Source organism: Vipera ursinii (genome assembly GCF_947247035.1).
Source record: "Vipera ursinii genome assembly, chromosome: 2".
In the NCBI taxonomy this organism is placed as follows: domain Eukaryota; kingdom Metazoa; phylum Chordata; class Lepidosauria; order Squamata; family Viperidae; genus Vipera; species Vipera ursinii.
In genome coordinates, this window is record NC_139513.1 from 169,613,833 (window position 1) to 169,631,633 (window position 17,801).

General features: G+C 45.6%; 1 protein-coding gene across 7 annotated transcripts in view; it reads left to right on the top strand.

Moving 5' to 3' along the window:
• The window catches only part of GRIPAP1 (GRIP1 associated protein 1), a 78,804-nt gene that overhangs the window by 6,910 nt on the left and 54,093 nt on the right, over positions 1–17,801 (top strand). For all 7 annotated transcript variants that reach the window (XR_014491766.1, XM_083356721.1, XM_083356723.1 and 4 more), the window contains exons 5-12: positions 1,028–1,135; positions 3,250–3,406; positions 4,053–4,294; positions 6,884–6,931; positions 7,042–7,073; positions 7,715–7,762; positions 9,315–9,414; positions 11,054–11,131. Coding sequence is in view for 6 of the 7 variants with exons in the window: in XM_083356721.1 (XP_083212847.1) it covers positions 1,028–1,135; positions 3,250–3,406; positions 4,053–4,294; positions 6,884–6,931; positions 7,042–7,073; positions 7,715–7,762; positions 9,315–9,414; positions 11,054–11,131 (813 nt within the window). In the remaining variant the exon portion in view is untranslated. The remainder of the gene's footprint in view (positions 1–1,027; positions 1,136–3,249; positions 3,407–4,052; positions 4,295–6,883; positions 6,932–7,041; positions 7,074–7,714; positions 7,763–9,314; positions 9,415–11,053; positions 11,132–17,801) is intronic.

Here is a 17,801-nt window from a genome sequence, read left to right on the forward strand (position 1 = left end):
CTCTTGGATACATCCTGCCAGAAATTCCTCTGCTACTCACTACATAACTGCTGGCATTCCATCGTGAATTAAGGGCCACTTGGCATAAGATAGACCATCTAGAACAGTGGTGGCGAACCTTTTAGGGACCGAGTGCCCAAACTGCAACCCAAAACCCACTTATTTATTGCTGGGTGCCTGGTGGGCATGGCCCACTGGGTGGGTGTGGCTGTGGTGGTCATGGAAGATTGGGTGGGTGTGGCCAAGGTGAGTGTGGTCACCTCAATGTTGCTCGTGGGGAGGGACACCTGTGGGGGGTGGGCAGGGTTGGGGGAGCTTCAGGAGGTCTTCGGCAGGTGGGGCGGTAGGCAGGAGGCTTATCTGCGGGATAAGGCAAGCCAGGGTGGGGGTGCCATTGCCATTGGGCAAGGCAAGGGGTGGGGCAGCTGCTGCGTGACACCATCGTCCCCCGCACACAGAGGCCAGCGAGCTCATGGGGACGACGGTGTCCGTCAGCCATAGCCTGCCAGCCCCTCGACCGGCGCACTCTGGGGCTCCACAGCCTATTGCCAGCAGTTCAAAGAAGCTGCCTCCGAGATGGATGGTCGGCCAACAGACGAGGAGGTGATGCAGTGGGTCATGCCTGGGAAAAGGAGAGCATGCAAAGGCAGGAGGGAGAGGATGGGGGGAGAGGGAAACCAGCCATGCCAGGATGCATTCAGCCATGTGGAACCTCGGCGAATTAGCAGGTGGCTGGTTGAAGAGGGACAGTTGCCACCTCCGGGGCATGGCGCGGGTGCTCACCGAGAGGGCTCTGAGTGCCGCCTCTGGCACCCGTGCCATAGTTTCGCCACCACTGAGCTAGAATTTGAGTAGGAAAAAAAAATACAGGAAGGTAGTAGGTGAGAACATTTCCTAATATTGTTAGGAGATTGGCAAAGGAGGCGCAATCTGCTTGAGGATTTGGGCCCGCCATCTAGTGGAAAGAAGTGAACCTTGCCGTGATTATGTGTGTCTGGGATCTCATGCACCTTTATTGACTTTGTAGGAGGTGGATGCACTGCTTAGTGAAAATGAAATGCTTCAGGGAAAACTGCATAGCCAAGAGGACGACTTCAGGCTGCAAAATAGCACTCTCATGCAGGAGCTCTCCAAGGTACCGGACTGTTGTTTCTTTTGCAGTGCCACCAAGTTCGTGCCAGGGGGTGCTGTGTGACAACAAATAGCACTGCAGGTTAACCATGCGGAATTCTGAGATAGAATTCTAGAGCCGCCGTAGGGTTTTGAAGGAATCCTTTAGGCAGGCGCACTCAACCCTCTGGCTAGTGCGGAAAGTCAAAAGTCTGGTTTCTTAACGAATGTCTACCGAGCCTCAGTTTGAAAACAATCCAGTCTTACAAAACGCAAGTTACAAAAGTGCAGGAGCCACTTTCAAAGTCAGAACGGAATGCATTAGGCCTGTGCAGTGCTTCAGACTCAGTCTCCAAAGAGTACATGGGAAGGCACAGGTATGCCGGCTTGTCTGGAGCCGCTTAAAGGATCGGTTCTGAGAAAAGACCTCGTGAAGGTGTTGCAGACAGGCGCCAGGTTCACTCTCCCGTGTCCTTCAAAACACATTTTGCGCAAAACACATTTTGCGCATTGACTCTAAAATCTTGGACAAAATATTTAACTACATATATAATTTAATACTTTTAATCCAACATCTTCAGCTCAGGCCGGAGAGGTTCTTTGCCTCGGCGGTTCATCTTATCTTTTCTAATCTTTTATTCTGTTTGTTACTACTGCTGGCCCCAAACAGGTACTAAATGTAAAATGTGGGTGGGACAAAAACCAGCCTTCAGCTCCCCAACCAACTTCTTCCTGCATATGTGAAGATTTTTTTTCCTTGTCTTTCACCCTAGTTTGCCTATCAGATTGGCAAGCCCAATGGCTGCAAATGGTTTTTTTTTTCTTCTTTTTCCTTCCATTCTCACGGTTTGGTGTTTGACTCATTTGTGTGGTATTAAAAAAGCATTCTGAGTGGGAAGCTTTTCTTAGCAACCGCTGTTTGCATGCTTCTTGAGTTTGGAAAAGTGCAGGCTAATCGGCAGGTGTGGGGGAACTTTTCCATGCATTTGGCGTATTTATTAGATTACTCCTCCTAGTTCAGGGGTGTCAAACTCAATTTCATTGAGGGCCGCATCAGCATTGCCGTTGCCCTCAAGAGGCCGGGTGGGTATGGCTAGGGTGGGCGTGGCCTACTGGGTGGGCGTGGCTAGAGTGCGTATGGCCTACTGGGTGGGCATGGCCAGCTCTACATAGTTCATATCAAGGGTGCCTATGGGGGCCTGGGCTGGAGTGGGACAGATCTGAGGGTCTTTGGCAGAAGGAGGGTCTCTGGGCCAGGGCCAAGGCAGTGGGGGCCGTTCCCTCACTGTTTCCAGGATGGATTTGTGGGCTGCATGAAACCACTTTGCGGGCCGGATCCGGCCCCCGGGCCTTGTGTTTGACATGTCTGTCCTAGTTCATTAAACCAAAGCCACTGAAGAAGGGAAGGATCACTACATCCTTTATAGTCAACTCTTTAGAGCAGCAGTCCCCAACCTTTCTACTTGGTGGCCGGGCCTCGGCGCAGGGTAAGTGTGAATGGTATGCACACGCAGGCGCACACAGCTCCATTGGTGCAAGTGGTGGGCGCGAATGCCCGCCACTCACGCAAATGGAGCTTCAGGCCTGAGTGGAGGACACTTGCGCTTGCACACAAATCTCCACTCCCACAAGCAGCAGGCACTTGTGCTGGCACATGAAGCTCCGCTCGTGCGAGCAGAGGGCGCATGAGCAGAGGCTGCTTGTGCTCGTTTGCGAAGCTCCACTTGCTCAAGTGGCGAGTGCCTGTGCATAAAGCTCCATTTGCACGACTGAAGCTTTGTGCGCAAGCGCCGTCCACTTGTGCGAGTGGAGCATTGTGCGTGAGTGCAAGCACCCTCTGCTCAAGTGCCCACCACTCGCATGAGTGGAACTTCACACGTGCATGCTTGCCCATCACTCACACGGCCCAGTTTCAGACAGGCCACAGCCCAGTAGCAGGGGTTGGGGACCCCTGTTTTAGAGCACTCTCTTGGGACTTATTTTGGGGAACTGGAATAACAAGTGCTTTTTCATGCCATGAAGATCTGGGATCAGCTGCAGACCAATTTCACCCTCAGGTGGATCATCTACTCTTTTTGTTCAGTGTGCTGGGAAATGTATTACTTGCTGAAATCCAGTCCTTTGGTCTTTCAAATGCAGCTGTGCTCGCAGCTTGAGCAGTTGGAGAAGGATAATCAGATTCTTCAGGAAGGGAAGACCGCAGTAGCCGGCGAAGGGTCGTTCCCAGCCAGCTCCGTGGATGGCGAGCTGTTAAGGCTACAGGCAGAGAATTCTGCCCTGCAGAAGAACATGGCAGGTAGCACTCTTACTTGCATACAACTGTGGGGGGCTTAAATTGAAGTTTGGAAAAAATCCAAGGAATCGGACAGAGGGAAGATTGGCAAGGTGGAGCACTCTACAGCAACCTTCCCCAAATATGGCCATTGCTGAGACTTCTGGGCCTTGAAGTCCATACAGCACGATGGGGAAGGTTGCCTGCAAGGTTGCAGTATTGTAGGAGAAAACGTTATCTCCCTTCTAGATTTGTTTAAAAACAAAATCACTGTAATAAGCATGTTGGAAACTTGCCTATTACACCATTGTACTTCTAACTTTGACGAAAGGCTACTAAATATCATATGACTATTACTGGGTACTTTTTCACAGGATTTCATCAGCAGATTTGAAAGGGTGAGGGATGTTCCAGACTGGGAAAGGAGTTTGGGAGGCAGAGTTGGTCCCTGGGCCTGAAAGCGCCCATCCTTGATTTCATATCAGTATTTTTCCAACTTGGCAACTTTTAAGACGTGCGGATTTCATGGCTTTGAATTCTCCAGCCATCTGGAATTGTGGCCCATACATCTTAAAAGTTGCCCGGTTTGAAAAAAAAAAAGACAGATTTAAAAGGGATACGGAAGGAGGAATCTCTGGTCTGCTCGGAATGGGCGATCCTTGTTCTGCAGCTTTACAGGAGCGCTACGAGAAAGAAGTGGCCCGGCAAGCAGAAAACCGAGGTGGCGGGAAAGGTGACGGCTCTCTAGATCCTTGTCCCACTGTGCCAGAGACGACTTCAGAACAGCCGGCATTGGACGGTAGTGACGGTAGCGGTGCCGTTTCCCAGCAGTTTCTCTCAGAGGTGGAACTGAAACTGCAGACCGAGAGAGAGGAAAAAATACTGCTGAAGGAGCAGCTGCAGAACCTCGAGGTCAGAAAGACTCCTTGATGTTTGCTCTCCTTTGCCAGAGGAGGTTGTGGTCCCTGGGATGCGGTCAAACATTGTCCACTCTCAGCATTTCTCACCACAGGCTATGTCGGTTGGGGTTCCCGCGACTGGCAGTTCAGTGGCATCTCGGTGGACCGTAGGAGCCTTGCTCCAGATTGCATTTGCCCATTTCCATCCCTGCCCTATCTGTTGTGATTCAGGGTCAGCCTGTGGGTTCGGCAGTTGGGTCGGACGATTCAGAGGAGGAGGAGGAGGGGGGTGTTGAAGAGCTTGCTGAGGGGGTTGGAGAGCTTGCTGATGAGAGCCCTCAGCCAGGCCCCTCCCATCTGGTTACGACGCAGACCCAGCTGTGTGAGCCTGACAGCGTGGATGAAGATGACCCACAGCTGGCCCTGTTCAAGGACGCCCGACGCAGGAGGCAGTCAATCAGGAGTAAACAGAGGAAGGCAATGGGGCACCTCGGAAGGAGGCAGAGAGAAGCCATGCCCTGAACTGTATAAAAGGGGAATGCGTGGGAGGGCTGGTTTGCTGAAGGCAACCGCTTGAATAGCTCCTGTTTCATGGTTCGTGTCTTGTTTGCTTTTGTATCCATAAATTTGGTAGGCTTAGTTCCAGCCTCTTGCCTTCTTGTAAAAGGGGTTGTCCCTGCCTTTTCTGCAGGGCCAGTAGCAGGCTGGTACAGAACACTATCTTCCGAGTACCAAAGAATAGCAATAGCACGTAGACTAATACGCTGCTTCACAGTGCTTTACAGCCATCTTTAAGCAATTTTACAAAGTCGGCATATTGCCCACAACAATCTGGGTCTTCATTTTACTGACCTTGGTAGGCTGGAAGGCTGAGTCAACCTTGAGCCGATGAGACTCAAATTGCCAAACTGCTGGCGGCCGGCAGTCAGCAGAAGTAGCCTGCAGTGCTGCATCCTAACCACTGGGCCACCTTGGCTCAGAAGCATTTGTTGCCCAGTTGCCGTGGCTCATAATAACTGGATTTGCATGTGAAATCACTTCTCACTTGGATTAATTTAATTTAATTTAATTCACTTAATTTCGTTGTGAGTTACACAATGACAATAAAGATATTCTATTCTATTCTATTCTATTCTATTCTATTCTATTCTATTCTATTCTATTCTATTCTATTCTATTCTATTCTATTCTATTCTATTCCATTCCATTCCATTCCATTCCATTCCATTCCATTCCATTCCATTAATGTGGTACCTGGGGCTGCCCTTGAAGATCATGCAGAAGCTGTACCTGTTTCATCATGCAGCAGTGCCTCATGCAGGGGAGCTTGCAATTCGCCCATGTCAATGCTGCTGCTATATGTGTTTCGTTGGCTTCCAGAAGCAATTCAGGGTGCTGGTTATCATGTTTAAAGACCTGATGGCACAGGGCCAGGTTATTTGTAGGACGAATAAGGTGGGCACACCCAGATCCCTTCCTTCAAGTGTTGCCATCTGGAGGGATCTTGGAAGCACATCTCTTTTGTGGCTGTCATGGCCTTTTGGAGCATCCTTTTCCCTGAGATATGGAAATTATCAGCCTTCTGGAGGACTGTGAAGACCTGGCTCTTCACTCAGGCACTGGGCTAGAGTGCTAGTGAGACCAGTAAACCTGGACATTGTGGAATATTGAGGTACTGTGGCAGGATAGGTAATGAGTGCTTTTGGGGGGAAGCAGGTGTGGATTTATATTTATCTGTTTTTTATGGAACGTTGCCTTGAGCTGTCCATGTAAACGTGTGTAAGATAAGCAGTCATATACATTTTCTAACAACATAACTAAATTATATTGAATTAGAAGTGTGCTGATCTAATATAAATGTTAATAGCAAAATGGCCATTGTTGTTCGCATGGCAGGGAATGTTCCAGTAAAGAATAATACAGAGACTTGAAAGCAGGAGACGATCCGTATCGTAGTGATTGGCCCTTTGTTCCCAAATGCAGGCCTTTATTTTTATTTTTTCTTCCCAGAAGAGGGAATGGTGAACTTTTGGTTGGATAGGGTAAAGTCAATGATCCTCAGCATGCTGGTTTTTAAACTAGACCAGTGATGGCGAACCTTTTAGAGACCGAGTGCCCAATTATGTATCGTCGGGTGCCGGGTGGGCGTGGCCCATTGTGTGGGCGTGGCCCATTGGGTGGGCGTGGCTGTGGTGGTCACGGCAGACTGGGTGGGACTAAAAAGTTCAATCAATCAATTCCAACTTTGCGAGATCTTTTTTTCCCGCGAGAAGTTGAAATTGATTGATTGAACCTTTTTTTTGCACACGGCGGCAGAGGCCTAAAGCAAAAATTTTTTATAAAACCCAGCTGAAGGCCTAGGACTGGGACGATGGGGCACGTGCCCACAGAGAGGGCTCTGCGTGCCACCTGCGGCACCCATGCCATAGGTTCACCACCACAGACCTAGATGTTGCCTCTTCCTTGTCTCAGCACTGCCCTAATATGGTTGTTGTCTTATAGAACCACCTGGCGGAGTTGTTCAAAACCATTGCCAGATCAGTGAAAGACTTTGAATGCTTGAGACAGGTCATTGTGTTTGCCTCTCCTTCCCCTCCTATAGGCATCCAAGACAGCAGAGACCTCCCGCCTGCAGCAAGAGCTCTCCAAGGTAAGAGGGGAGACAGTTTTGTATGGCTGGTCACATTCTCGGGAGACGATGGGTTAGTGGAAGGGTGAGGATTGCTGGTGGGAACTTACAGCCTTTTCTCTCTTACGCAGCTTGTGGAGAAGCTTAAGAAGAAGCAAGAGAGGTATGTTTTGGAGGTGGGGAGCTTGGTCATTTTAGGCTAAGGAATGGGATTTACTTCTTGTTAGCTAGCCGGGCTCCTACCTGCTTGATTGCTCTTCCTGTTACAAGTGAAAGTTTGCCATCATCTCAAGAAGTCTGAACGAATGCTCCTCCTGTCAATGCTGCAAACACTGACATGTTTTTGCACTGACAATATAAGAGACAGCCTTTTGTTTAAACTGCTTCGCTTTGAATCAAAGAAGGGAGGGAAATGTCAAACGGCTATTTTGAGAAGAGAAGAAATAGCTGGGCACAGAAAGGGAAGTGAAACTTCATAGGTAAAACTAATTGGATAATGTGATTAATGGAGTGTAAATAAGGGTGGGAACTGTGTATGATACGATGGGCTTAGGGGAGGAGATTTCAGATTCTGGCATCCATCCATGAGTGCCGATGCTGGCGTTTCATTAAGACTTTTTAGATAAAAAAAATGCCTGAATTTTGTTTGAACTGTCTCATTAATTGGAACCATGACACCTTCCTCCACTGCCGAGAGAATGTTAATATGTTCTGCAGGGGGGCTTTCCTTTGGGAACCAGCTTTAGTCTCTCTTGCATTCTGTGTTTTAATTTCTCCCTACCTTGGTGTCTCGTCCTCTTTTAGCTTTGTGCGGCTTCAGACAGAAAAAGAAGCTCTTTACAACGACAGCAGGTATGGGCTGAGCAATCTGGAATTTCACCCTCTGCGCCAGCGCAACAACGCACTTTTCACTTAAGCCTGTTTGAGAAGCACCGGGTGGTTGGTTGGAATAGAGCTTTGCAAAGGACATTTGAAGCCGGGGCTTTGCGAGGGAAGGGTGGGAGAAACAACAGGAGGAAGATGGAGAAATCCATTGCCGGTATTACAATCCAGATCATCAGAAAATCACTGCAGTGTGAAAGCATTACATAAAGTCTGGCAAGGTGATCCCAATGGGAATCCGCTGCGCAAACCAGCTGATAGCTTGGAATGAGTTGCACTCATGCCTGACCGGTCTGAAGTGGGCCCAGTTAAGTAAGCAGAAAGCCTTGGGACTCTTCCCCTTCTTCCCAGCCTCTTGAGTGATCCCTGGCCCCATTGCATTTATTTAAGCCATTGCAGTACAGCTTTCAGATATAATGATATAACAAATTAGATAATAAAATGGCAGATTACACTGTAGCTGAACAAAGCAGTGTTATACCATGCGGGTAGGTGAGGCAGGGCCTCTAAGCTCAAGAGTGCCGATCTATCTCCCCTGTTTAGCAAAAACAAATGATCTGTGTAAAGCAGACCCTGATACAGAATAGATTAGACACATGTGCACAATTTAGATCCACTGTTGTACCTCTTAGCTAACCTTGGCTGGTCTTGAGTACTATGCAAACTTAGTCTTAATTACTGTTTGGATGGGGGACCATCTGGGAGTCTCAGAGCTGTTGGCCAGATTTCAACGTTGAATTAATAGAGTACAATAGAAGAATGCAGTGGCAAACCACTTTCGTTACACTGCTTAGAAAGCCTTGATGTATCTATGAAAGTCCCCAGATTTGAGCATAGCTGAAAAGTGGAGGTTCTTGCTTTTTTCTTGGTTGGAATTTGCCTTGGCTGGGTGCAGGTTTTAACTAAAAATGAAACTGGATTTGGGGCTGGAGCACTGGGCAGTAACAGTGTTAAAAGTGCTTTGATGAAAAACCTGCTGCAGTGGTGGGTGCTGAGGAGAAAGTGTGGAAAGGAGCGTATTCCTGGGAAAACAAGCAATAAAAAGATAGAAATAGATAACCTTTATTGTCTTTTTTTTTACTGTGGGCACAATGGCACACATTAAAAATGAAATAAAATTGCTTGCTCTCAAAGTGTACACATACTAACACACATTTAAACATACTATATACAACATATGTATAGACTTACACCCTCACATATAAGTAACATAAATATTAATCACTGTCCATCTTGAATATATAATGGAAGGAGGAAGCTTTAGAGTTCACAAGGTTAATACTCTAAAAAACTCTTTAAAAAACTCAGTAATAATAATAATAACAGCAGCAGTAGCTGGAAATGGGGATGAGTGGATGAGATGGGAATGAAAAAGGCATTTCCTCCAAAAGTAGGGAGGTGAGAGAGGAGATTGAAGCAGCCAGCAAAATTACCCAAAGGCAACAGAGCAGCTTAAGGAGAAGAAAGCGCCATCCCTGACTTCCCTCTCCTCTGCAAACAAATTTTCCCTTCCACTGTTCAGGACCAAAATTGAGGAGATCCAACAGCGGAAGGAAGAGGAGCTCAAATCTCTGCAAGTTCGTAATCAGAAGCTGCAGCAGGAGCTCCAGACCACAAACCAGGTAAAAGGCATTTTTCCTTCTCCTGTAGTTCAGTCGTGAGTTACATTTAAGGCACGGCTAAAGAGACCTGATTCGTCAGATTTAGAAAGCGGTGTCCAGGAGCTAGGCTCCGTCGGCAAGAAAACCTCCTGATCGAAAATGTTTAGTTTTATCATTTGAGGGGTCTTGATGCAAAAGCCTAGCTGTGTTTCAGCTTTGGTTCTCTAATCTGTACATTGAGAATAATTTTGGCCTTTTGGTGTCTAAAGCAGTGTTTCCGAACCTCAGCAATGTTAAGATGTGTGGACTTCAACTCCCAGAATTCCTCAGCCAGCAAGACCACACGTCTTAAGGTTGCTGATCTAAAGCATGATTGTCTTTTGGGGACTTAACTGCCACAATTTTCCCCAATGAAGCTTGAGAAGTATGAGAAAGATGACAGAGCTAGGATTGTTTGCTGGTTTATACCGTATTTTCTGGCGTATAAAACGACTTATTAACCCATGAAAATCTTCTCAAAAGTCAGGGGTCGTCTTATACGCCAGGTGCTGAAACTTTAGGGACAGGGCTGGCTGGAAAACCTGGAGCGGATCTCCCATTTGGTCTGCGCAGGGAAAGCGGGACCAATTGGAGAAGAAGCTGCAGTCTGTGATTTTTTACAGGCTGGGGTCTGGGTGTCTTTCCTTCTAAAGTTGAAGAGCAGCTGCAGTCTATCCCAACATGAAAGGCAGGTGGGGAATGCAGCAGTCAGAGCAGCTGCTTAGCTCTAAGGACACATTTGACTCAGGAACTGGGCGGGCTGGCTGGAAAACCTGGAGCGGATCTCCCATTTGGTCTGCGCAGGGAAAGCTTTAGAGTGAATTAGGAAAAGTTTAATCCACTTGCACTGTTTTATTTTTACATGTTTGATGACAAACAGCCTTATGTTTATAAGTGACAGTTTTCCTACTAAGTACCTGCATGTCATAAGCATTTGAATTAAAATTACCATATTAAAATCAAATCTGATGTTTTTTAATTTTTATTTGGTGTGCGTTGGAAGAGGGGTAGTCTTATACGGTGAGTATAGCCCAAACCCTATAATTTAACAGGAAATGTAGGGGGTCGTCTTATACACCCAGTCGTCTTATACGCCAGAAAATACAGTAAATCATATGTATAGGTTGTCCGACTCACCAGATAAATTTCTACTATCGCATGGAAATATAGTTGCTGCAATTCCTTGGAGGAAATGCCATAGACCTGTAAAGTGGATAAAGCTTAAATATAGCTAACAATAATGGGCCATTTGTTTCCTGCTCTAGAAAATAGGATTTCCTCCCCCGCCCCTCCATTTTCCCTAAGAAAGGAAAGAATCTATGCTTCTATCTTTTTAATGGTCCTGAGGTTTATTGATTCCACCTGATAATTTTTATGGGCATGGTTGTCTCCATCTAGGGCAGGCATGCCAAACTTGCAACGTCACGTGACGTCACGCAACGTATCACGACTTTTTCCCCATTGCCGGCAATGGGGTAGGCGTGGTTTCAGCGTGAGGCATCCAGCCTGTGGGCTGGCAGTTTGACATGCCCGATCTAGGGTGTGATCCTAGTGGAATTTAATGCGACAGTGAAATCCTCCATTAACATTCTATGTGGTAAATTTGTTCCTTCTTTCTCAGGGATTCTTGGAATTAAAGGACCAATTGCAGAGTTGTCAAAAAGAAAATGAATTGGCCCTTCAGAGTCTGCAGGACCAGGTGAGCAACCCTTCTACCTGCCTGCCCTCCTCTGATCTGCCTCAAACTATAATTTTGGCGAGATGTTTACTTTCTGATGTTGTAGGCCTGTGCAGAGGATTGGATCTCTGTTTCTCCTTTGGGAGGTTGGTCTTATAGCTCCCATCAGTCTCAAGCTGTACTGGGGTGCTGGAACTAATGGCGTATGAAAGGCATAATATGCCTGTTCTTGAAGTAAGATGATAAAATGTATATTGCATTAGAAGTAACAGATACCCAGAGAGCTCCCTGAATGGATTCTAGTTTTTGCCAGAGCTATATGGTTTCAAAGTTTTCTATAGGGTGATTCATATTTGCCACCAAAGAAGCAGAATTATATGGCTTGTGTTAATTATGCCATTTGAGTACATTGGCGTTGGGAGTTCTAGATCTAGAAAATGTGGCATTCTGATTTTGCTTTTCTAGGGATGGACAAAGATTTATTTTTCTAATGATAAAGTGTTCCTCAAATCATAAAAGCTGGAGATGCTTTTGAAGTAAAAACAACAACAACAACTGTGCCTGCTATTATGCTTTGTAGTTTTCTCCTGTGATACTGTGACATAGGTCAGCCCGAAGTCCTGTAGAGGGTTGAACTGCACTTCCCTAATTATTAATCGTCCCTGATCATTGGCCAAGTGATTGAGGCTAATAGGAATCTGAAACATTTAGAACAAATTATCTTAGTGAAGCCTGAAATGTAAAAAAAGGAGGCCTTTGAGCAGCTCTGGCAGATAACACCAGCTGGATCAGGAGATACTAAAGACAGTGCCTTATCTCTCAGCTAGACTTCTCTCATTTACTTTACATAGGGCTGCCCTTGAAAGTGATTCCGAAGTGCAGCTGGCATCAAATAGAGCTCTCTTCTTGCTATCGAGTACTAGCCAGTTCAGCAGAATAACCCCTGTTTTATGGGAGCTGGTTGTTGCTGTTGGCCTCTGGCCCAATTCAGAGTGCTGATGATTACATATACGCTCTATACACGTGAACTCTTGCTACCTCTCGACTCCTTTCCTCCAGGTAGAATCTGTTCTGTTCCAGCCTACGACCGGCCCTGTTTGAATGTCAGGGACAACCCCTTTTTATAAACAGGCTGGGAAAAACCCAACCAAATTTATTGACAAAGAAATCAAAAGTTCAAACAAGAGTTAAACAGGAATAACAGACCAGGACTCTAGCAGAAGATCTTCAAATGGTTGCCTTCAGCAACCAGCACCTCCCACACCTTCCCCTTTTATCAGCAGTCCCAAGGCATGGCTTCTCATTGCCTTCTCCTCCTCTCACTGAGTTGCCTCATTGCCTTCCTCTGTTATGCTCTGCTGGATTGCCTCCGGCTCCTAGCGTCCCTGAATAGATCCAGCTGTGAATCATCTACATCCAATGCCTTGTGCTCACATGGCTGAGTCTGAGGAGGAACATGATGGGAGGGGCCAAGCTGAGAGTCCTGCAGTGCATCAGAGCCTCCCTCTGATACTAAAGGCTCTCCAAACCCCTCCTCCTCCTCCTCTTCAGAATCATCAGACTCAGCTGCCAGTATCACAGGCTGTTGCTGAATCACAACAGAATCTGTGTGAAGCAGAGAGAGGGGGCTTCAGGTGCTCATCCCACAGAAGATTGGGGTGGGGTGGGGACTGCCTGCTGGCGTTCAAAATCACCATAGCGATTTCATGTTATGTTACGATCATTATATGTATTATCTTATGGCTGTTTTTAGATTGTGTACTCTAAGACATGTGGTCATAAGTCACATATAAAGACGTGGGTAATAAATAAATAAAGCAAGCCATCTGGCTGACGGGCAAATTGGTTGGCTAGCTGCAGGATTGATACAACCTCCCTCTGTTCATTCACTGAGTTACTTCAGTAGAGATTCATCTGGGTTTTTTGGCACTGTGATCTTACTTTCCATAAAGTAATTTGCGTGCTATCCTTTCCATTTAATTCAGTAAGTTGCATATTGGCATTCTGTTCCTATTCTTGCCATAGTCTATGTGTGGGTGTGTGAATTATGTTGATCCAGTATGATTTTATCTCAGTCTGTCTTTCCCAAGTATATTGTTGAATGCAGAGCAATCTGTGTCTCCTTGGTACTTTATAAAAGAAATCTGAATTTGCTGGTGGGGATGGGGTTATCTTTCTAGGGATACTTCCTTGGCAGTAAATCCAACTGAACCTAATAAAACCTATTAAGGTTGATACGAAATTGCATTGTAATGTTTCTCTAAGTATGGAAGTCAACAGCTAAAAAATGAGAAACCTGGGACTTGAAACATGAACACTACTAGTGGCAGTTGTTGAACTAATGCTCCAAAAGAATTAAATATAAATAATGGAAACTTGCTGTAAAACTAAAGCACCCCTTCCTCACCCCAAGGAGGCTGTTGTATCACTGCCATGTGAATACATCTCTAGTGTCGGGGGGGGGGGGACAGATACTGTATCCAATGGGTTTATATCATTCATTTGCTCCATGCTGAAAATGATGCAATTTCAGACAAGGCCATGTGTTGCTTTATTGAATGCATTCCTCTTAGCTATCCTCTCTTCCTTTGAATGATGTCTTGTTTAGTCATAAGCATATGTAAATGTGAAATTGTGCTAATATGCGAAAGTGTCAGAAGGTTGTAGAAGGCAGTTATCTGTTATGAACCTGAGTTCACGTATTGTCCTCCCAACACAAAGATTGTCCCCCTGCATTGTGTTCCTAGTATGCTCTCTGTAAGAGAATCAGAACTGAAAGGCCTTTGTGGATGATGATTGTCTTGTATGTGCATTGATTGAATATAAATTGTATGTGTAGTTATAGTCGTACATTGTGATACTGAGTTTATACATGGCAATGAGATTGTAATCAACCAGTGTCTATTTTATCTTTTGCAATGTCATTTAGGAGTGACTGTTCTTTGTTTTGTTTACCATTGAATATGTTACCGTGGACCTTTTACTATGGATATTTTAGTTACATTGTTTAGCATAAAAATTTTAATCACTGATCTTACGTAAACTGATGTGAGAATGGACTTATCATATTTGTATGCTGCTGTATTGATTCAACAGCATACAAATCTGACAAATCCATTATTGCACCATCAGGCTGCAAAAGATGGGGAAAACCTATAATGCTGTTAAGTATTTAAGAAGAAATGTGAAGCTAGTGTAGCCATTAATGAGAATTGTTATCTGAACAGATCTCAGCTCCCTAGAATTTAAACTAGAGCATTGACATATATGTAGGTTCTGTGTGCTGTATATATATTCTGCCAACACTAGCTGAGTTGCTCCTAAAAGTCTCCAAATGAAGAAACTAATTCCAGTATAAAGAGTTGAAAGCGTGGAAACCCCAGATTTATTGTAATACTGAGTTGAAGTGTAACAATATATATTGTATAATCTCAGAATTTTGGCCATGGTTGTAGTGATGGGAGAATAGTTCAAATAATCTGATATCTTTCCTTTTAATAAAATGATAACGATGCACATGGGAATAACTTTCATTCAGTGATCTTAATTCTTTTATAGTGCAAGTTTCTCCATTCACAATCTCTTTTTATTTCTAAATGGGGTCATTCTTGATGGCTCTGAATGAAAAGGGAAAGTAATTTCAGGTTTTGAGGTTATGCTGGTAGGGGAAGAAGTGGTTTTTTTTTAATCTCAAGGTTGTGGAGAAGAATTAAATTCTGATTTTCTCCATTCTCAACCTATGGCAAATAAAAACAATTCAAACCAATCCAATTGGCTTCAATCTTTTGAAAAAGTAGGCATTGGGAAAACGCCACTGCATCGATCAGGCTTTGCCCACATAGAAGAATGGAAAGAGTCACGAGAGAGAAAGATGTATGCAAAACCATCTATGTATTTTTAAGGGAAATTTGATGCACATTCTCTCTCTGGTATGTTCTCCTTGTCGGTATTAACTTTATATACCAAATTCACATTGTAAGTCTCTCCAGAGAGAATATTCAACATGTTTTACCTGTTGATTTGGGGGGCCATGCTATTTTGAGAATATTGTATCAGAATCTTCATTCCTTCTGCACAACCTGCTACCGTAGGCTTAATTTCATCCAAGGAGCAGATGATGTAAAACTTAGAATTTTCTAAGTAACAGTAGGGCTTTTTTTGTCATAGAATGCTCAGAACGGAGTTCCGGCACCTTTTTTGGATGGAACCTTGTAGGGTAGGCAAGGCGGGTTGTATGACGTGTGAGTTCCGGCACCTTTTTCTTTTACAAAAAAAGCACTGGATAACAGTATATATAAATATGTACTAGATAAGCTCTCTCTTTCTGAAAATATACAGTTCAGAACACTCGTTAAATTCAGATGCCATTTAGTATGAAATAATCTTAAGATTTCTTTGTTTTCCTTTCCTTTATGCCATTCAATTTCTCCTTCTTGAGCTGTTACTGTTGTATGTTGTTCTCCCTTTGATCCTCCTCTCCCCAGTGTTTCTTGGGCAATGCTCCAGGCTAATTCCTTACTATAAAAGTGACTCACCTGGCTTCCATTGATTTTTGATTTACAATATTCGATCAACCAAGACCTAGTTGCAAGTCTTTGTTCTGAAAGGTAATTCTTCTCCCGTGAACTATGTAGCTCCAAGGGATTTTCACACGTCAAGAGTTCATCAGTTTTATTTTAAGCAGGAAATATGGACATTCCTAAGAGTCTTGCTATTATTACCTGTTTTTGTAACTAGAAATAGGATTGCAACGTTCAACTAAAATTTCAGAAATGAAACGTTTTAATCCTTCAGGCGGTTGCTTACCTTTCACACATGTTTGGATTTCTATATTCTCTGTTGCAGGATCACTTGGTGACTTGTTCAGAACTACCAATTTTCTTCCTCCTGTGTCTTCAGCGATGCCAAAGCTAGAAAATGGAGCAAAATACACCCTTAACGCCCTCATTTGAAGCCAGCTGTTATCTTGAGATAGGCTTGGATATACTTTACATACTCTAAATATTCTATTTCCCATCACATAATATAACTGAATTGCCTTGGATTTCAGATAATTCATCCAGGTCCACAGTACTGAAAGGCCACTTTCTCGTCTTAAAGCAGGGATGGGGGAATATTTGAAGTTCTGAGAGTTGTACCTTTTCCTTCCAGTCACAGGAAATTGGTGATGTCATGATGCAATCAACATAGGTGAGGCTAATTTTTTCCCAGGGGATTTTAAGGGTTCAACTGTGATCCAAAGTTGAGGGCTACCAGTACAGACAGAGGTTTTCTGCAGGTTTGAACACCAAAAGACAATGGGATTAGCCATCTTGCTCACAACTGCAGCAGAGACTTTTTTAAAGGACACTTTAAAAGTTCGTAAACCTCTTTTTCTTTTTCTTTTTTTAAAATTTATTGAATTTATTATTTAAAACATTGGACACGGTACAAACGGACTGACATACCTTCTTGTCTACAATATTCATATATGTATATACCGTATATACTTGAGTATAAGCCGAATTTTTCAGCCCACTTTTTGGGCTGAAAAAATCCACTTCGGCTTATACTCCAGTCAACAAAAAAAAAGAACTTACCAAGGACTTGCGCGCGGCCGAGCTACTTTGCCTGACGCTGCTGGGGTCGCCCGGGCGCCTCTGCTCGCCCTCAGCAGCACCTGGCCCGGAATCACATGGGAAACAAGCCCGGCAGAGGAGCCGGAGCGGCGAGCAGAGGCGCCCGGCCCAGATCCTGCAAGGCCCGGCCGAGACACGCCCCCAGCAGCGGAGCTGCTCCGGCTCCTCTGCCGGGCTTGTTTTGCATGTGAGCTACTTTGCCTGACGCTGAGAAGACCCGCTTGGGCACTCGGGTTGGTGTCAGTCTCCGCAGGCCCTTCTCGTTTCCAGGAACGTCAAGCGCGCTTGGCTCCCCACCCCCACGGCAGGGCAGGGCAGGGCAGAGACTTGCTCGCCCTTCTGACGGCCCTGAAGAGAAACGAAGGGCTTGCAAACTCCCCGCGAGAAGCTGGGCGAAGCGCGCAGCTGGGCGAGTGTGTGCCTGCGCACGTATTTACGAAAGAAACGCTCCGAGAGTTTTTCTTTCTCCGCCCCCTTGGGGGGAACTCTAGCGACTGCTGTAGCCGCGCTTCTATTCTCGGCTCCAAAAATAGGGATTTCTACTCTCTCTCTCTCTCTCTCTCCCCTCCCCACCCCGCATTCTCCTGCCTCTTCGATTGCGACAATAAAAGGGCGAAGGGTGCGCTGGTTTCTTCCTCCTTCCTCCCCCCCTCCCCTCCCCTCCCCGATTGTCAGGTGAGGCAGCTGGAGGTCTGGCCGGGAGATTGTAGCCGTTTTGAAACGCCGCGGCTTGAAACGCCCGATCAGCTGATTTTCGGGTGGAAGAGCCGCGGCTTGAATCTGTTTGCATCTGCCTGAATTAGACCGAAACGGCCTGAATTTGACCAGAGTTGCTTTGTAATGGCTGGAGGAACTGCAGAGGAGGTCTTGCTGGGAGATTGGGGCCGTTTTGAAACGCCGCGGCTTGAAACGCCTGATCAGCTGATTTTCGGGGCGGAAAGAGCCACGGCTTGAATCTGCTTGTATTTGTTTGAACTTAACCAGAAACGGCTCGTAATGGCTGGAGGAACTGCGGAGGGAGTGAATGCTCTTCTTTCTCTGCCCCCTTGGGGGGAACTCTAGCGACTGCTGTA